Source organism: Cetorhinus maximus, unplaced genomic scaffold (assembly GCF_964194155.1).
Source record: "Cetorhinus maximus unplaced genomic scaffold, sCetMax3.hap1.1 HAP1_SCAFFOLD_2909, whole genome shotgun sequence".
Taxonomy (NCBI): domain Eukaryota; kingdom Metazoa; phylum Chordata; class Chondrichthyes; order Lamniformes; family Cetorhinidae; genus Cetorhinus; species Cetorhinus maximus.
In genome coordinates, this window is record NW_027598839.1 from 1 (window position 1) to 21,785 (window position 21,785).

At 54.8% G+C, this 21,785-nt stretch overlaps 1 protein-coding gene across 1 annotated transcript; it reads right to left on the bottom strand.

Annotated features, from left to right (window-relative positions):
- Positions 1-1,190: 1,190 nt before the first annotated feature.
- Positions 1,191-13,287, bottom strand: LOC144677704 (ubiquitin carboxyl-terminal hydrolase 11-like; the record flags this gene model as incomplete). The annotated part of the gene is made up of 9 exons (XM_078537739.1): positions 13,277-13,287; positions 9,188-9,297; positions 8,493-8,623; positions 7,079-7,193; positions 6,286-6,431; positions 5,968-6,029; positions 3,676-3,778; positions 2,201-2,374; positions 1,191-1,349 (listed from the first exon to the last, which is right to left on the bottom strand). Coding segments are annotated over exons 1-9 (1,011 nt in total), but the record flags the coding sequence as incomplete, so codon positions are not given.
- Between the last annotated feature and the right edge of the window lie 8,498 nt (positions 13,288-21,785).

Here is a 21,785-nt window from a genome sequence, read left to right on the forward strand (position 1 = left end):
AGAGAGACCCCCCTCTCCCTCTCCCCCCGTGAACACACACACACAGGGAGGACCCCCTCTCCCTCTCCCCCTGTGAACACACACACACAGGGAGACCCCCTCTCCCTCTCCCCCCGTGAACACACACACACACAGGGAGACCCCCTCTCCCTCTGTGAACACACACACAGGGAGACCCCCTCTCCCTCTCCCCCTGTGAACACACACACACAGGGAGACCCCCTCTCCCTCTCCCCCCGTGAACACACACACACAGGGAGACCCCCTCTCCCTCTCCCCCCGTGAACACACACACACAGGGAGACTCCCTCTCCCCCTGTGAACACACACACACACAGGGAGACCCCCTCTCCCTCTCCCCCTGTGAACACACACACACAGGGAGACCCCCTCTCCCTCTCCCCCCGTGAACACACACACAGGGAGACCCCCTCTCCCTCTGTGAACACACACACACAGGGAGACCCCCTCTCCCCCTCCCCCTGTGAACACACACACAGGGAGACCCCCTGTCCCCCCGTGAACACACACACAGGGAGACCCCCTCTCCCTCTCCCCCCGTGAACACACGCACGGGGAGACCCCCTCTCCCCCCGTGAACACACACACAGGGAGACCCCCTCTCCCTCTCCCCGTGAACACACACACACAGGGAGACCCCCTCTCCCTCTCCCCCTGTGAACACACACACAGGGAGACCCCCTCTCCCCCCGTGAACACACACACACAGGGAGACCCCCTCTCCCTCTCCCCTTGTGAACACACACACACAGGGAGACCCCCTCTCCCCCCGTGAACACACACACACAGGGAGACCCCCTCTCCCCCCGTGAACACACACACAGGGAGACCCCCTCTCCCTCTCCCCCCGTGAACACACGCACGGGGAGACCCCCTCTCCCCCCATGAACACACACACAGCGAGACCCCCTCTCCCCCCGTGAACACACACACAGGGAGACCCCCTCTCCCCCCGTGAACACACACACAGCGAGACCCCCTCTCCCTCTCCCCCCCGTGAACACACGCACGGGGAGACCCCCTCTCCCTCTCCCCCCGTGAACACGCACACATGGGGAGACCCCATTCCACTCCTACAATGCACTCCAAGGAGCCCCAGGCAGTAACCCGTCCACCATCTCCCCAGCCACCCATCTTCCAGCTGTGGGGGTCCCCACTCTCACCCTCACCTCGTCTTCCCGCCCGTCCGCGTCCTTCAACTCCACGTACTCTTTCCGTCGCACTCGGTTCAGGTCCTCGTGAAGCCCATCGAGCAGAAATGCCAGCAACTCCTGCGAGTCGTGAGGCTGATAACCTGAGAACTGAGGGGCAAAATGTCCCACTCGGGTCTGTGGACGAGAGGCAGAGTCATCAACAGGGCAAGACGCACAGTAAACCTCCCTCTACACCGTCCCCATCAAACACTCCCAGGGACAGGTACAGCACGGGGTTAGATACAGAGTAAAGCTCCCTCTACACCGTCCCCATCAAACACTCCCAGGACAGGTATAGCACGGGGTTAGATACAGAGTAAAGCTCCCTCTACACCGTCCCCATCAAACACTCCCAGGACAGGTACAGCACGGGGTTAGATACAGAGTAAAGCTCCCTCTACAATTGTCCCCATCAAACACTCCCAGGACAGGTACAGCACGGGGTTAGATACAGAGTAAAGCTCCCTCTACACCGGCCCATCAAACACTCCCAGGACAGGTACAGCACGGGGTTAGATACAGAGTAAAGCTCCCTCTACACCGTCCCCATCAAACACTCCCAGGACAGGTATAGCACGGGGTTAGATACAGAGTAAAGCTCCCTCTACACCGTCCCCATCAAACACTCCCAGGACAGGTACAGCACGGGGTTAGATACAGAGTAAAGGTCCCTCTACACTTGTCCCCATCAAACACTCCCAGGACAGGTACAGCACGGGGTTAGATACAGAGTAAAGCTCCCTCTACACCGACCCCATCAAACACTCCCAGGACAGGTACAGCACGGGGTTAGATACAGAGTAAAGCTCCCTCTACACCGTCCCCATCAAACACTCCCAGGACAGGTACAGCACGGGGTTTGAAAGGAGAGAAGGGAAGACAAAGAGGGAGGGAGCGAGGCAGGGCCAGCAGGGGAGGTGAGGGGAAGAGAGATAGCAACATTCGCAGATTACCAGGGTGTGCGGTGACCCAAACCCCCTCATTACCTTGAACATTCGAGGGATGACAGTGTAATGACGGCCTGACCAGATCTGCTTGATGATATCAGCGTAAGCCTCCGCAATCTCCCCCTGCATCCCCAGTGGATTATCCAGGTTTAATTCCTCGACATAGCCGTTAGTGAGGAAATAGTCCGTCAGAGGAGGTGTACTACTGAGACACTGCAGGAGAGAGCGAGAGGGAGAGAGAGAGTGGATGAGGGACCCCCAGAACACTGAACAAACTACATCTCCCTCTGACCCTCCACGTGTCGCTGGTATAGAACGCGGCCAATAGGCACTCAATAAAAGCCAGATCCTTCCACACCGAGAATCAGAGGTGATCAATCCTCACACATCGGAGGCTCATTCAGGAAGTCACAAGCTGGGTTGCTCATGTAAGCCTCTGCTTGGGCCCTCCTTACCCCGGAGCCTGTGCCTGGTCCAACCCTCTCAAAGCTCCAGTTAAACTTTTAGACGTTCGAAAGGGACAGAGGGGCAAGGGGGCCTGACAGAGGTTCACAGATCACAGAGTTGCTACAAGGGTTTATACAGCTGAGCAGATTCAGAACCCGGGTTCAATTCCAGAGGGACAGAGCTGAGAAGCAAGTTCTCTGAGACTTGCATGGAGGACAGGCGGAGGGGCAGACGGGCGTTGGGGGTAGGGAGAGACGAACCCTCAGAACCTAACCCACATCCAGAGACAACTTCCCTATCCACACCAGGCCTCATTTACCTCCAACCATGCTCCTCATCTCTGCCCGAGAGTGGTTAATCCCTCTACACCTTTCCAACCCTTAGATACCATTACACACTCTAACCATCAAACGTCCATTCAAGAGGATTTCATCATCGTCTACCCAGAGACACTGGAATTTCGGGAGCACCGTTCACTGCCGTAACATGTTTCACAGCCAATGAAGTGCTCTATTGAAAGGCAAAATACTGGCGCACAGCAAGATCCCACAAATAGCAAATAATGACCCAGATCATCTGTTTGTAGTGATGTTGGCTGAGGGATAAATATTGGTCCCAGGACACTGGGCATAACTCCCCCACCTCCCTCCCAGTCACCGCCCAACCCTCACCCAACTCGTCTTCCAACAGTGGCTGTGGGTTCCTTAACACCCACCCGAGTGGGCAGTCTGGCCCTCGGTTTAATGTCTCATCCCGAAAGACAGCACCTCCGACAGCGCGGCGCTCCCTCAGCACTGACCCTCCGACAGCGCAGCGCTCCCTCAGCACTGACCCTCCGACAGCGCGGTGCTCCCTCAGCACTGACCCTCCGACAGCGCGGCGCTCCCTCAGCACTGACCCTCCGACAGCGCGGCGCTCCCTCAGCACTGACCCTCCGACAGCGTGGCGCTCCCTCAGCACTGACCCTCCGACAGCGCGGCTCGCCCTCGGTAACTCTGGCTGTCAAGGGTTTCAGGGAGCCGTTTATTAATGCAAATCCTCCTCTTGTCCCATCTCTCAGTTCTTACCTGGAGGGCAGAGTTCATGAAGCAGGTGTTCCCGAGGTTACTCAACCCGCAAACACCAGGCTGGCCCTGATAGTACGAGCCCTGTCCATCCAGCAAGTTTCGCCTAGGAAAGAGGGCACAGGGTCAGTGACGCGGGTCCGTGTCTGTGATTCCCCCACACGGTGACGGGACGCGGGTCCGTGTCTGTGATTCCCCCACACGGTGACGGGACGCGGGTCCGTGTCTGTGATTCCCCCACACGGTGACGGGACGCGGGTCCGTGTCTGTGATTCCCCCACACGGTGACGGGACGCGGGTCCGTGTCTGTGATTCCCCCACACGGTGACGGGACGCGGGTCCGTGTCTGTGATTCCCCCACACGGTGACGGGACGCGGGTCCGTGTCTGTGATTCCCCCACACGGTGACGGGACGCGGGTCCGTGTCTGTGATTCCCCCACACGGTGACGGGACGCGGGTCCGTGTCTGTGATTCCCCCACACGGTGACGGGACGCGGGTCCGTGTCTGTGATTCCCCCACACGGTGACGGGACGCGGGTCCGTGTCTGTGATTCCCCCACACGGTGACGGGACGCGGGTCCGTGTCTGTGATTCCCCCACACGGTGACGGGACGCGGGTCCGTGTCTGTGATTCCCCCACACGGTGACGGGACGCGGGTCCGTGTCTGTGATTCCCCCACACGGTGACGGGACGCGGGTCCGTGTCTGTGATTCCCCCACACGGTGACGGGACGCGGGTCCGTGTCTGTGATTCCCCCACACGGTGACGGGACGCGGGTCCGTGTCTGTGATTCCCCCACACGGTGACGGGACGCGGGTCCGTGTCTGTGATTCCCCCACACGGTGACGGGACGCGGGTCCGTGTCTGTGATTCCCCCACACGGTGACGGGACGCGGGTCCGTGTCTGTGATTCCCCCACACGGTGACGGGACGCGGGTCCGTGTCTGTGATTCCCCCACACGGTGACGGGACGCGGGTCCGTGTCTGTGATTCCCCCACACGGTGACGGGACGCGGGTCCGTGTCTGTGATTCCCCCACACGGTGACGGGACGCGGGTCCGTGTCTGTGATTCCCCCACACGGTGACGGGACGCGGGTCCGTGTCTGTGATTCCCCCACACGGTGACGGGACGCGGGTCCGTGTCTGTGATTCCCCCACACGGTGACGGGACGCGGGTCCGTGTCTGTGATTCCCCCACACGGTGACGGGACGCGGGTCCGTGTCTGTGATTCCCCCACACGGTGACGGGACGCGGGTCCGTGTCTGTGATTCCCCCACACGGTGACGGGACGCGGGTCCGTGTCTGTGATTCCCCCACACGGTGACGGGACGCGGGTCCGTGTCTGTGATTCCCCCACACGGTGACGGGACGCGGGTCCGTGTCTGTGATTCCCCCACACGGTGACGGGACGCGGGTCCGTGTCTGTGATTCCCCCACACGGTGACGGGACGCGGGTCCGTGTCTGTGATTCCCCCACACGGTGACGGGACGCGGGTCCGTGTCTGTGATTCCCCCACACGGTGACGGGACGCGGGTCCGTGTTTGTGATTCCCCCACACGGTGACGGGACGCGGGTCCGTGTTTGTGATTCCCCCACACGGTGACGGGACGCGGGTCCGTGATTCCCCCACACGGTGACGGGACGCGGGTCTGTGATTCCCCCACACGGTGACGGGACGCGGGTCTGTGATTCCCCCACACGGTGACGGGACGCGGGTCTGTGATTCCCCCACACGGTGACGGGACGCGGGTCTGTGATTCCCCCACACGGTGACGGGACGCGGGTCTGTGATTCCCCCACACGGTGACGGGACGCGGGTCTGTGATTCCCCCACACGGTGACGGGACGCGGGTCTGTGATTCCCCCACACGGTGACGGGACGCGGGTCTGTGATTCCCCCACACGGTGACGGGACGCGGGTCTGTGAATCCCCCACACGGTGACGGGACGCGGGTCTGTGAATCCCCCACACGGTGACGGGACGCGGGTCTGTGATTCCCCCACACGGTGACGGGACGGGGGTCTGTGATTCCCCCACACGGTGACGGGACGCGGGTCTGTGATTCCCCCACACGGTGACGGGACGCGGGTCTGTGATTCCCCCACACGGTGACGGGACGGGGGTCTGTGATTCCCCCACACGGTGACGGGACGCGGGTCTGTGATTCCCCCACACGATGACGGGACGCGGGTCTGTGTCTGTGATTCCCCCACACGGTGACGGGACGCGGGTCTGCGATTCCCCCACACGGCGACGGGACACGGGTAACGCGCGGTATTTAACACTCACGTCACGTGGGGTCTCACTGTCGGCCACGTCCCATCCTCATTTCGTGATTCCATGATCAGAGTCTGCAGCACAAACACGGCTGAATTTATCTCTGCGCTTTGTTAACATCCAGTGGCCCACCCCACGCACTCACCCGGCACATCGGTCACCCCCGAAACGCGCCCGCCACCAGCCTCCACAGCGCACCGCAGACTCCACAGCGCACCCCAGCCTCCCAGGCACCCCAGCCTCCCAGGCACCCCAGCCTCCCAGGCACCCCAGCCTCCCAGGCACCCCAGCCTCCCAGGCACCCCAGCCGATCCCTCCACCCGGCCTCACCTGTCCCGTGCAGAGGCACAAGCTGTTGACGTTACTCTGGGGGTTCCTCAGCCTCTCACACGAGCCGTCCGAATTCCTCATCCACAGGCGGCTTTCGTCCTCCGCAGGCACCTGGAACGTCCTCCGCATCTCCTTGTGAATCTTGTCTGAGGGATGGTGGGGAGGGAGAGAGAAAGGACTCACATGTCGGCAGCACCTTTAGGCTCCCTCTGGACCATCCCAACTCTGCTCTCAGTCAACCGGTAATTGGGAAAGGCGCTGACCGCAGCGGTGGAAGGAACAAAGCAGCCAATTCGCGCACAGCAAGATCCCACAAATGTAAATATTGACCCTCCTCGTCTGTTTTTAAATGATGTTGGCTGAGGGACAGATATTGGGCCCAGGACACCGGGGAGAAATCTCCCCCCACCCGCCAAATCCCCCACTCTCCGCCAATCCTAGCTGTGGGATCCTCCACACCCACCTGAAAGGGCAGAAGGGGCCTCAGTTTAACGTCTCATCCCGACAGTGCGGCGCTCCCTCAGCGCTGACCCTCCTGACAGTGCGGCGCTCCTTCAGCGCTGACCCTCCGACAGTGCGGCGCGCCCTCAGCGCTGACCCTCCGACAGTGCGGCGCTCCCTCAGCGCTGACCCTCCGACAGTGCGGCGCTCCCTCAGTAACCTGACCCTGGGTGTGACAGCCCCAAGAATGGAGCATGGCCAAGTGTGTCTGAGAGAGACGGCCCAGCAGCACATCAGGACAGTAGAAATCACCAAGCCCGCGTCCCTGATCACATTCCCGCACGCTTTTTACCAATAGTATCAGCCCTGCTGAACGAAACAGTCACAAGTTCATCCATGTTGCTGTACTGACACAGAGCAAGCTCCACAGGATAGACCTCCACTTTCAGACCGGACAGTCTAATAACCTGTAGAGAAAGACAGACAACAGATTCAGCAATGCCCAGAATAGGGCAATATCCCAGAATGAGTGACAGACTGGAATCTAATCGAGGGGTTCGGGGGGGTTTATATATAGAACAACAGATACCCGGGAGTGAGTTACAGACTGGAATCTAATCGAGGGGTTCGGGGGGGTTTATATATAGAATAACAGATACCCGGGAGTGAGTTACAGACTGGAATCTAATCGAGGGGTTCGGGGGGGTTTATATATAGAATAACAGATACCCGGGAGTGAGTTACAGACTGGAATCTAATCGAGGGGTTCGGGGGGTTTATATATAGAATAACAGATACCCGGGAGTGTGTTACAGACTGGAATCTACTCGAGGGGTTCGGGGGGTTTATATATAGATTAACAGATACCCGGGAGTGAGTTACAGACTGGAATCTAATCGAGGGGTTCGGTGGGGTTTATATATAGAATAACAGATACCCGGGAGTGAGTTACAGACTGGAATCTAATCGAGGGGTTCGGGTGGTTTATATATAGAATAACAGATACCCGGGAGTGAGTTACAGACTGGAATCTAATCGAGGGGTTCGGGGGGGGTTTATATATAGAATAACAGATACCCAGGAGTGAGTTACAGACTGGAATCTAATCGAGGGGCTCGGGGTGTTTTATATATAGAATAACAGATACCCAGGAGTGAGTTACAGACTGGAATCTAATCGAGGGGTTCGGGGTGTTTTATATATAGAATAACAGATACCCGGGAGTGAGTTACAGACTGGAATCTAATCGAGGGGTTCGGGGTGGTTTATATATAGAATAACAGATACCCGGGAGTGAGTTACAGACTGGAATCTAATCGAGGGGTTCGGGGTGGTTTATATATATAGAGTAACAGATACCCGGGAGTGAGTTACAGACTGGAATCTAATCGAGGGGTTTGGGGGTTTTATATATAGAATAACAGATACCCGGGAGTGAGTTACAGACTGGAATCTAATCGAGGGGTTCGGGGGGTTTATATATAGAGTAACAGATACCCGGGAGTGAGTTACAGACTGGAATCTAATCGAGGGGTTCGGGGGGTGTTTATATATAGAATAACAGATAACCGGGAGTGAGTTACAGACTGGAATCTAATCGAGGGGTTCAGGGGGGTTTATGTATAGAATAACAGATACCCGGGAGTGAGTTACAGACTGGAATCTAATCGAGCAGGGGGTGGGGTTTAGGTGTAGAATGGGCACTGATGCCAGGAATTTCAGGAATCCCCTCGGTCGGTGTTCCTCCGGCAGTTGTCGTCACTCACCTTGCGCTCGATCGGTTGCTGTCCCTGTGTTTGGCCATACCAGCTGAGCAGTTTGTGCCAGGCCTCAGTGTGCAGGAGCGTGTAATCCTCAGTCTCCATCAGGTTGGCTTTCAGCCTGTCAGACTCTGTACCTGCACCGAGATCAGACGGAGAATCAGGGGGAAGGCAGCTTCAGGGCACAGCACTACCCCTCCCACCCGGCCACACCAGACCCCCACCCGCCTGGGCACAGCGCCCGCCCCTCCCTCCCGCCTCCCGCCTCCCTCCCGCCCGGGCACGGGGACCTGCACCACTCCCGCCAACACACCCTTCCCCCACCCAAATCCCTGTCCCCGGGAATGCACCCCACACCCCATCACCACCCACCAGGGTTACACCCCTCCCCCTCCGCCATCACCCACACCGCATCACTGGTCCCCCACCCTCCTCCCAGGGATACCCTGCCCCTCGGAAAGCACCCACCACTCCCACCCATCCCTTTGAGACAGCCCCCAGCTCCCAGCAAGCCCACCCCTTTCTGACAGACACCGCCAACCACCCACCTGTGGGAGAGCGACCCCACACCCCCAACCCCGCCCCCTCCCAACCAGCCACCGGACACCAAGCCGCACTGGGGCAGCAACACACCATCAGGCCCATGAGACATGCAACAAGAAGGGGACTTAGGGGAATAAAGGGCAGGGGAAGCTCATTACTTTCATGGAGCTTGGTATTGTCGATGGGTCCAGGGTTGGTGCTGGCGTTCTGATCTCCATCTTCCACATACGCTGTCCAGCGCTCGAACCACCGCTGTTCAATCAGGTACCTGTCCACATAAAACAACACCGGGTAATATCACTCTACACCGTCCCCATCAAACACTGCGAGGACAGGTACAGCACGGGGTTAGATACAGAGTAAAGCTCCCTCTACACTGTCCCCATCAAACACTCCCAGGACAGGTACAGCACGGGGTTAGATACAGAGTAAAGCTCCCTCTACACCGTCCCAATCAAACACTCCCAGGACAGGTACAGCACGGGGTTAGATACAGAGTAAAGCTCCCTCTACACTGTCCCCATCAAACAATCCCAGGACAGGTACAGCACGGGGTTAGATACAGAGTAAAGCTCCCTCTACACCGTCCCCATCAAACACTCCCAGGACAGGTACATCACAGGGTTAGAAACAGAGTAAAGCTCCCTTTAGACAGTCCCCATCAAACACTCCCAGGACAGGTACAGCACGGGGTTAGATACAGAGTAAAGGTCCCTCTGCACCGTCTCCATCAAACACTCGCTGGACGGGTACAGCACGGGGTTAGATACAGAGTAAAGCTCCTTCTACACCGTCCCCATCAAACACTCCCTGGACAGGTACAGCACGGGGTTAGATACAGAGTAAAGCTGTCTCTACACCATCCACATCAAACACTCCCAGGACAGGTACAGCACGGGGTGAGACACAGAATAAAGCTCCTTCTACACTGTCCACGTCAAACACTCCCAGGACATGGACAGCACGGGGTTAGATACAGAGTAAAGCTTCCTCTACACTGTCCCCATCAAGCACTCCCAAGACAGGTACAGCACGGGTTAGATACAGATTAAAGCTCCCGCTACACCGTCCCCATCAAACACACCCAGGATAGGTACAGCACGGGGTTAGATACAGAGTAAAGCTCCCTATACACCGTCCCCATCAAACACTCCCAGGAAAGGTACAGCACGGGGTTAGATACAGAGTAAAGCTCCCTCTACACTGTCCCCATCAAACACTCCCAGAACAGGTACAGCACGGGGTTAGATACAGAGTAAAGCTCCCTCTACACCGACCGCATCAAACACTCCCAGGACAGGTACTGCACGGGGTTAGATACAGAGTAAAGCTCCATCTACACTCTCCCCGTCAAACACTCCCAGGACAGGTACAGCACAGGGTTAGAAACAGAGTAAAGCTCCCTTTAGACAGTCCCCATCAAACACGCCCAGGACAAGTACAGCACGGGGTTAGATACAGAGTAAAGCTCCTCTACACCGTCCCCATCAAATACTCTCAGGACAGGTACAGCACGGGGTTAGATACAGAGCAAATCTCACTCTACACCGTCCCCATGAAACACTCCCAGGACAGGTACAGCACGGGGTTAGATACAGAGTAAAGCTACCTCTACACTGTCCACATCAAACACTCCCAGGACAGGTACAGCACGGGGTTAGATACAGAGTAAAGCTCCCTCTACACCGTCCCCATCAAACACTCTCAGGACAGGTACAGCACGTGGTAAGATAGAGTAAAGCTCCCTCTACACTGTCCCATCAAACACTCACAGGACAGGTACAGCACGGGGTTAGGTACAGAGTAAAGCTCCTTCTACACAATCCCCATCGAACACTCCGAGGGCAAGTACAGCACAGGGTTAGATACAGATTAAAGGTCCCTCTACACCGTCCCCATCAAACACTCCCAGGACAGGTACAGCACGAGGTTCGATACAGAGTAAAGCTCCCTCTACACCGTCCACATCAAACACTCCCAGGGCAGGTACAGCACGGGGTGAGATACAGAGTAAAGCTCCCTCTACACCGTCCCCATCAAACACGCCCAGGACAAGTACAGCACGGGGTTAGATACAGAGTAAAGCTCCTCTACACCGTCCCCATCAAATACTCTCAGGACAGGTAAAGCACGGGTTTAGAAACAAAGTAAAGCTCCCTCTACACCTTCCCCATCAAACATTGTCAGGACTGGTACAGCACGGGGTTAAATACAGAGTAAAGCTCGCTCTACACCGTCCAGATCAAACACTCCCAGGACAGGTACAGCACGGGGTTAGATACAGAGTAAAGCTCGCTCTACACCGTCCAGATCAAACACTCCCAGGACAGGTACAGCACGGGGCTATATACAGAGTATAGCTCCCTCTACACCGTCCCCATCAAACACTCCCAGGACAGGTACAGCACGGGGTTATATACAGAGTAAAGATCCCTCAACACCATCCCCATCAAACACTCCCAGGACAGGTACAGCACAGGGTAAGATACAGAGTAAAGCTCCCTCTACACCGTCCCCATCAAAAACTCCCAGGACAGGTACAGCACAGGGTTAGATACAGAGTAAAGCTCCCTCTACACCATCCCCATAAAACACCCAAGGACAGGTACAGCACGGGGTTAGATACAGAGTAAAGCTCCCTCAACACCATCCCCATCAAACACTCCCAGGACAGGTACAGCACGGGGTAAGATACAGAGTAAAGCTCCCTCTACACCGTCCCCATCAAAAACTCCCAGGACAGGTACAGCACAGGGTTAGATACAGAGTAAAGCTCCCTCTACACCATCCCCATAAAACACCCAAGGACAGGTACAGCACGGGGTTAGATACAGAGTAAAGCTCCCTCTACACCGGCCCGATGAAACACTCCCAGGACAGGTACAGCACGGGGTTAGATACAGAGTAAAGCTCCCTCTACACCGTCCTCATCAAACACTCCCAGGACAGGTACAGCACGGGGTTAGATACAGAGTAAAGGTCCCTCTGCACCGTCTCCATCAAACACTCCCTGGACGGGTACAGCACGGGGTTAGATACAGAGTAATGCTCCCTCTACACCGTCCACATCAAACACTCCCAGGACAGGTACAGCACGGGGTGAGACACAGAGTAAAGCTCCTTCTACACTGTCCACGTCAAACACTCCCAGGACATGGACAGCACGGGGTTAGATACAGAGTAAAGCTCACTCTACACCGTCCCCATCAATCACTCCCAGCACAGGGACAACACGGGGTTAGATACAGAGTAAAGCTTCCTCTACACTGTCCCCATCAAGCACTCCCAAGACAGGTACAGCACGGGTTAGATACAGATTAAAGCTCCCGCTACACCGTCCCCATCAAACACACCCAGGACAGGTACAGCACGGGGTTAGATACAGAGTAAAGCTCCCACTACACCGTCCCCATCAAACACTCCCAGGGCAGGAACAGCACGGGTTTAGAAACAGAGTAAAGCTCCCTCTACAGCGTACCTGTCAAACACTCCCAGGACAGGTACAGCACGGGGTTAGATAAAGAGTAAAGCTCCCTCTACACTGTCCACGTCAAACACTCCCTGGACAGGTACAGCACAGGGTTAGATACAGAGTAAAGCTCCCTATACACCGTCCCCATCAAACACTCCCAGGACAGGTGCTGGACGGGGTTAGATACAGAGTAAAGCTCCCTCTACACTGTCCCCATCAAACACTCCTAGGACAGGTAAAGCACGGGTTTAGAAACAGAGTAAAGCTCCATCTACACCGTACCTGTCAAACACTCCCATGACAGGTAAAGCACAGGGTTACATACAGAGTAAAGCTCCCTCTACACCGTCCACATCAAACACTCCCAGGACAGGTACAGCACGGGCTTAGATATAGAGTAAAGCTCCCTCTACACCGTCCCCATCAAACACTCGCAGGACAGGTACAGCACAGGGTTAGATACAGAGTAAAGCTCCCACTACACCGTCCCCATCAAACACTCCCAGGACAGGTACAGCACGGGGTGAGACACAGGGTAAAGCTCCCTCTACACTGTCCCCATCAAACACTCCCAGGACAGGTACAACACGGGGTTAGATACAGAGTAAAGCTCCCTCGACACTGTCCCCATCAAACGCTCCCAGGGCAGGTACAGCACGGGGTTAGATACAGAGTAAAGCTCCCTCGACACTGTCCCCATCAAACGCTCCCAGGGCAGGTACAGCACAGGGTTAGATACAGAGTAATCACACACTACACAGTCCCGATCAATTACTCCCAGAACATGTAGAGCACGAGGTTAGATACAGAGTAAAGCTCCCACTACACCGTCCCCATCAAACACTCCCAGGACAAGTACAGCACGGGGTTAGATACAGAGTAAAACTCCCTCTACACCGTGCACATCAAACACTCCCAGGACAGGTACAGCACGGGGTGAGACACAGGGTAAAGCTCCCTCTACACTGTCCCCGTCAAACACTCCCAGGACAGGTACAGCACGGGGTTAGATACAGAGTAAAGCTCCCTCTACACCGTCCCCATCAAACACTCCCAGGACAGGTACAGCACGGGGTTAGATACAGAGTAAAGCTCCCTCTGCACCGTCCCCATCAAACACTCCCAGGACAGGTACAGCACGGGGGTTAGATACAGAGTAAAGCTCCCTCTACACCGTCCCCATCAAACACTCCCAGGACAGGTACAGCACGGGGTAAGGTACAGAGTAAAGCTCCCTCTACACCGTCCCCATCAAACACTCCCAGGACAGGTACAGCACGGGGTTAGATACAGAGTAAAGCTCCCTCTACACTGTCCCCATCAAACACTCCCAGGACAGGTACAGCACGGGGTTATATACAGAATAAAGGACCCTCTACACTGTCCCCATCAAACACTCCCAGGACAGGTACAGCACGGGTTTAGTAACAGAGTAAAGCTCCCTCTACACCGTCCCCATCAAACACTCCCAGGACAGGTACTGCACAGGATTAGATACAGAGTAAAGCTCCCTCTGCACTGTCCCCATCAAACACTCCCAGGACAGGTACAGCACGGGGTTAGATACAGAGTTAAGCTCCGTCTACACCGTCCCCATCAAACACTCCCAGGACAGGTACAGCACGGGGTTAGATACAGAGTAAAGTTCCCTCTACACCGTCCCCGTCAAACACTCCCAGGACAGGTACAGCACAGGGTTAGATACAGAGTAAAGCTCCCTCTACACTGTCCCCATCAAACACTCCCAGGACAGGTACAGCACAGGGTTAGATACAGAGTAAAGCTCCCTCTACACCGTTCCTATCAAACATTCCCAGGGCAAGTACAGCATGGGATTAGATACAGAGTAAAGCTCCCTCTACAGCGTCCTCATCAAACACTCCCAGGACAGATAGAGCACGGGATTAGATACAGAGTGAAGCTCCCTTTATACTGTCCCCATCAAACACTCCTAGGACAGGTAAAGCACGGGTTTAGAAACAGAGTAAAGCTCCATCTACAGCGTACCTGTCAAACACTCCCATGACAGGTAAAGCACAGGGTTACATACAGAGTAAAGATCCCTCTACACCGTCCACATCAAACACTCCCAGGACAGGTACAGCACGGGGTTAGATATAGAGTAAAGCTCCCTCTACACCGTCCCCATCAAACACTCGCAGGACAGGTACAGCACAGGGTTAGATACAGAGTAAAGCTCCCACTACACCGTCCCCATCAAACACTCCCAGGACAGGTACAGCACGGGGTGAGACACAGGGTAAAGCTCCCTCTACACTGTCCCCATCAAACACTCCCAGGACAGGTACAACACGGGGTTAGATACAGAGTAAAGCTCCCTCTACACCGTCCCCATCAAACGCTCCCAGGGCAGGTACAGCACGGGGTTAGATACAGAGTAAAGCTCCCTCTACACCGTCCCCATCAAACACTCGCAGGACAGGTACAGCACGGGGTTAGATACAGAGTAATCACACACTACACAGTCCCGATCAATTACTCCCAGGACAGGTACAGCACGAGGTTAGATACAGAGTAAAGCTCCCTCTACACCGTCCCCATCAAACACTCCCAGGACAGGTACAACACGGGGTTAGATACAGAGTAAAGCTCCCTCTACACCGTCCCCATCAAACGCTCCCAGGGCAGGTACAGCACGGGGTTAGATACAGAGTAAAGCTCCCTCTACACCGTCCCCATCAAACACTCCCAGGACAAGTACAGCACGGGGTTAGATACAGAGTAAAACTCCCTCTACACCGTGCACATCAAACACTCCCAGGACAGGTACAGCACAGGGTGAGACACAGGGTAAAGCTCCCTCTACACTGTCCCCGTCAAACACTCCCAGGACAGGTACAGCACGGGGTTGGATATAGATTAAATCTACCTCTACACCGTCCCCACCAAACACTCCCAGGATAGGTACAACACGGGGTTAGATAAAGAGTAAAGCTCCCTCTACACTGTCCACGTCAAACACTCCCTGGACAGGTACAGCACAGGGTTAGATACAGAGTAAAGCTCCCTATACACCGTCCCCATCAAACACTCCCAGGACAGGTGCTGGACGGGGTTAGATACAGAGTAAAGCTCCCTCTACACTGTCCCCATCAAACACTCCTAGGACAGGTAAAGCACGGGTTTAGAAACGGAGTAAAGCTCCATCTACACCGTACCTGTCAAACACTCCCATGACAGGTAAAGCACAGGGTTACATACAGAGTAAAGCTCCCTCTACACCGTCCACATCAAACACTCCCAGGACAGGTACAGCACGGGCTTAGATATAGAGTAAAGCTCCCTCTACACTGTCCCCATCAAACACTCGCAGGACAGGTACAGCACAGGGTTAGATACAGAGTAAAGCTCCCACTACACCGTCCCCATCAAACACTCCCAGGACAAGTACAGCACGGGGTTAGATACAGAGTAAAACTCCCTCTACACCGTCCCCATCAAACACTCCCAGGACAGGTACAGCACGGGGTTAGATACAGAGTAAAGCTCCCTCTACACCGTCCCCATCAAACACTCCCAGGACAGGTACAGCACGGGGGTTAGATACAGAGTAAAGCTCCCTCTACACCGTCCCCATCAAACACTCTCAGGACAGGTACAGCACGGGGTTAGATACAGAGTAAAGCTCCCTCTACACTGTCCCCATCAAACACTCCCAGGACAGGTACAGCACGGGGTTATATACAGAATAAAGGACCCTCTACACTGTCCCCATCAAACACTCCCAGGACAGGTACAGCACGGGGTTAGTAACAGAGTAAAGCTCCCTCTACACCGTCCCCATCAAACACTCCCAGGACAGGTACTGCACAGGATTAGATACAGAGTAAAGCTCCCTCTGCACTGTCCCCATCAAACACTCCCAGGACAGGTACAGCACGGGGTTAGATACAGAGTTAAGCTCCGTCTACACCGTCCCCATCAAACACTCCCAGGACAGGTACAGCACGGGGTTAGATACAGAGTAAAGCTCCCTCTACACCGTCCCCGTCAAACACTCCCAGGACAGGTACAGCACAGGGTTAGATACAGAGTAAAGCTCCCTCTACACTGTCCCCATCAAACACTCCCAGGACAGGTACAGCACAGGGTTAGATACAGAGTAAAGCTCCCTCTACACCGTTCCTATCAAACATTCCCAGGGCAAGTACAGCACGGGATTAGATACAGAGTAAAGCTCCCTCTACAGCGTCCTCATCAAACACTCCCAGGACAGATAGAGCACGGGATTAGATACAGAGTGAAGCTCCCTTTATACTGTCCCCATCAAACACTCCTAGGACAGTTAAAGCACGGGTTTAGAAACAGAGTAAAGCTCCATCTACACCGTCCCCATCAAACACTCGCAGGACAGGTACAGCACAGGGTTAGATACAGAGTAAAGCTCCCACTACACCGTCCCCATCAAACACTCCCAGGACAGGTACAGCACGGGGTTAGATACAGAGTAAAGCTCCCTCTACACCGTCCCCATCAAACACTCCCAGGACAGGTACAGCACGGGCTTAGATATGGAGTAAAGCTCCCTCTACACCGTCCCCATCAAACACTCGCAGGACAGGTACAGCACAGGGTTAGTACAGAGTAAAGCTCCCACTACACCGTCCCCATCAAACACTCCCAGGACAGGTACAGCACGGGGTGAGACACAGAGTAAAGCTCCCTCTACACCGTCCCCATCAAACACTCGCAGGACAGGTACAGCACAGGGTTAGATACAGAGTAATCACACACTACACAGTCCCGATCAATTACTCCCAGGACAGGTACAGCACGAGGTTAGATACAGAGTAAAGCTCCCACTACACCGTCCCCATCAAACACTCCCAGGACAAGTACAGCACGGGGTTAGATACAGAGTAAAACTCCCTCTACACCGTGCACATCAAACACTCCCAGGACAGGTACAGCACGGGGTGAGACACAGGGTAAAGCTCCCTCTACACTGTCCCCGTCAAACACTCCCAGGACAGGTACAGCACGGGGTTAGATACAGAGTAAAGCTCCCTCTACACCGTCCCCATCAAACACTCCCAGGACAGGTACAGCACGGGGTTAGATACAGAGTAAAGCTCCCTCTACACTGTCCCCATCAAACACTCCCAGGACAGGTACAGCACGGGGTTATATACAGAATAAAGGACCCTCTACACTGTCCCCATCAAACACTCCCAGGACAGGTACAGCACGGGGTTAGTAACAGAGTAAAGCTCCCTCTACACCGTCCCCATCAAACACTCCCAGGACAGGTACTGCACAGGATTAGATACAGAGTAAAGCTCCCTCTGCACTGTCCCCATCAAACACTCCCAGGACAGGTACAGCACGGGGTTAGATACAGAGTTAAGCTCCGTCTACACCGTCCCCATCAAACACTCCCAGGACAGGTACAGCACGGGGTTAGATACAGAGTAAAGCTCCCTCTACACCGTCCCCGTCAAACACTCCCAGGACAGGTACAGCACAGGGTTAGATACAGAGTAAAGCTCCCTCTACACTGTCCCCATCAAACACTCCCAGGACAGGTACAGCACAGGGTTAGATACAGAGTAAAGCTCCCTCTACACCGTTCCTATCAAACATTCCCAGGGCAAGTACAGCACGGGATTAGATACAGAGTAAAGCTCCCTCTACAGCGTCCTCATCAAACACTCCCAGGACAGATAGAGCACGGGATTAGATACAGAGTGAAGCTCCCTTTATACTGTCCCCATCAAACACTCCTAGGACAGTTAAAGCACGGGTTTAGAAACAGAGTAAAGCTCCATCTACACCGTCCCCATCAAACACTCGCAGGACAGGTACAGCACAGGGTTAGATACAGAGTAAAGCTCCCACTACACCGTCCCCATCAAACACTCCCAGGACAGGTACAGCACGGGGTTAGATACAGAGTAAAGCTCCCTCTACACCGTCCCCATCAAACACTCCCAGGACAGGTACAGCACGGGCTTAGATATAGAGTAAAGCTCCCTCTACACCGTCCCCATCAAACACTCGCAGGACAGGTACAGCACAGGGTTAGTACAGAGTAAAGCTCCCACTACACCGTCCCCATCAAACACTCCCAGGACAGGTACAGCACGGGGTGAGACACAGAGTAAAGCTCCCTCTACACCGTCCCCATCAAACACTCGCAGGACAGGTACAGCACAGGGTTAGATACAGAGTAATCACACACTACACAGTCCCGATCAATTACTCCCAGGACAGGTACAGCACGAGGTTAGATACAGAGTAAAGCTCCCACTACACCGTCCCCATCAAACACTCCCAGGACAAGTACAGCACGGGGTTAGATACAGAGTAAAACTCCCTCTACACCGTGCACATCAAACACTCCCAGGACAGGTACAGCACGGGGTGAGACACAGGGTAAAGCTCCCTCTACACTGTCCCCGTCAAACACTCCCAGGACAGGTACAGCACGGGGTTAGATACAGAGTAAAGCTCCCTCTACACCGTCCCCATCAAACACTCGCAGGACAGGTACAGCACAGGGTTAGTACAGAGTAAAGCTCCCACTACACCGTCCCCATCAAACACTCCCAGGACAGGTACAGCACGGGGTGAGACACAGAGTAAAGCTCCCTCTACACCGTCCCCATCAAACACTCGCAGGACAGGTACAGCACAGGGTTAGATACAGAGTAATCACACACTACACAGTCCCGATCAATTACTCCCAGGACAGGTACAGCACGAGGTTAGATACAGAGTAAAGCTCCCACTACACCGTCCCCATCAAACACTCCCAGGACAAGTACAGCACGGGGTTAGATACAGAGTAAAACTCCCTCTACACCGTGCACATCAAACACTCCCAGGACAGGTACAGCACGGGGTGAGACACAGGGTAAAGCTCCCTCTACACTGTCCCCGTCAAACACTCCCAGGACAGGTACAGCACGGGGTTAGATACAGAGTAAAGCTCCCTCTACACCGTCCCCATCAAACACTCCCAGGACAGGTACAGCACGGGGTTAGATACAGAGTAAAGCTCCCTCTACACTGTCCCCATCAAACACTCCCAGGACAGGTACAGCACGGGGTTATATACAGAATAAAGGACCCTCTACACTGTCCCCATCAAACACTCCCAGGACAGGTACAGCACGGGGTTAGTAACAGAGTAAAGCTCCCTCTACACCGTCCCCATCAAACACTCCCAGGACAGGTACTGCACAGGATTAGATACAGAGTAAAGCTCCCTCTGCACTGTCCCCATCAAACACTCCCAGGACAGGTACAGCACGGGGTTAGATACAGAGTTAAGCTCCGTCTACACCGTCCCCATCAAACACTCCCAGGACAGGTACAGCACGGGGTTAGATACAGAGTAAAGCTCCCTCTACACCGTCCCCGTCAAACACTCCCAGGACAGGTACAGCACAGGGTTAGATACAGAGTAAAGCTCCCTCTACACTGTCCCCATCAAACACTCCCAGGACAGGTACAGCACAGGGTTAGATACAGAGTAAAGCTCCCTCTACACCGTTCCTATCAAACATTCCCAGGGCAAGTACAGCACGGGATTAGATACAGAGTAAAGCTCCCTCTACAGCGTCCTCATCAAACACTCCCAGGACAGATAGAGCACGGGATTAGATACAGAGTGAAGCTCCCTTTATACTGTCCCCATCAAACACTCCTAGGACAGTTAAAGCACGGGTTTAGAAACAGAGTAAAGCTCCATCTACACCGTCCCCATCAAACACTCGCAGGACAGGTACAGCACAGGGTTAGATACAGAGTAAAGCTCCCACTACACCGTCCCCATCAAACACTCCCAGGACAGGTACAGCACGGGGTTAGATACAGAGTAAAGCTCCCTCTACACCGTCCCCATCAAACACTCCCAGGACAGGTACAGCACGGGCTTAGATATAGAGTAAAGCTCCCTCTACACCGTCCCCATCAAACACTCGCAGGACAGGTACAGCACAGGGTTAGTACAGAGTAAAGCTCCCACTACACCGTCCCCATCAAACACTCCCAGGACAGGTACAGCACGGGGTGAGACACAGAGTAAAGCTCCCTCTACACCGTCCCCATCAAACACTCGCAGGACAGGTACAGCACAGGGTTAGATACAGAGTAATCACACACTACACAGTCCCGATCAATTACTCCCAGGACAGGTACAGCACGAGGTTAGATACAGAGTAAAGCTCCCACTACACCGTCCCCATCAAACACTCCCAGGACAAGTACAGCACGGGGTTAGATACAGAGTAAAACTCCCTCTACACCGTGCACATCAAACACTCCCAGGACAGGTACAGCACGGGGTGAGACACAGGGTAAAGCTCCCTCTACACTGTCCCCGTCAAACACTCCCAGGACAGGTACAGCACGGGGTTAGATACAGAGTAAAGCTCCCTCTACACCGTCCCCATCAAACACTCCCAGGACAGGTACAGCACGGGGTTAGATACAGAGTAAAGCTCCCTCTACACCGTCCCCATCAAACACTCCCAGGACAGGTACAGCACGGGGGTTAGATACAGAGTAAAGCTCCCTCTACACCGTCCCCATCAAACACTCCCAGGACAGGTACAGCACGGGGTAAGGTACAGAGTAAAGCTCCCTCTACACCGTCCCCATCAAACACTCCCAGGACAGGTACAGCATGGGGTTAGATACAGAGTAAAGCTCCCTCTACACTGTCCCCATCAAACACTCCCAGGACAGGTACAGCACGGGGTTATATACAGAATAAAGGACCCTCTACACTGTCCCCATCAAACACTCCCAGGACAGGTACAGCACGGGTTTAGTAACAGAGTAAAGCTCCCTCTACACCGTCCCCATCAAACACTCCCAGGACAGGTACTGCACAGGATTAGATACAGAGTAAAGCTCCCTCTGCACTGTCCCCATCAAACACTCCCAGGACAGGTACAGCACGGGGTTAGATACAGAGTTAAGCTCCGTCTACACCGTCCCCATCAAACACTCCCAGGACAAGTACAGCACGGGGTTAGATACAGAGTAAAGCTCCCTCTACACCGTCCCCGTCAAACACTCCCAGGACAGGTACAGCACAGGGTGAGATGTAGAGTAAAGCTCCCTCTGCACCGTTCCTATCAAACATTCCCAGGGCAAGTACAGCACGGGGTTAGATACAGAGTAAAGCTCCCTCTACAGCGTCCTCATCAAACACTCCCAGGACAGATAGAGCACGGGATTAGATACAGAGTGAAGCTCCCTTTATACTGTCCCCGTCAAAAACTCCCTGGACATGTACAGCACATGGTTAG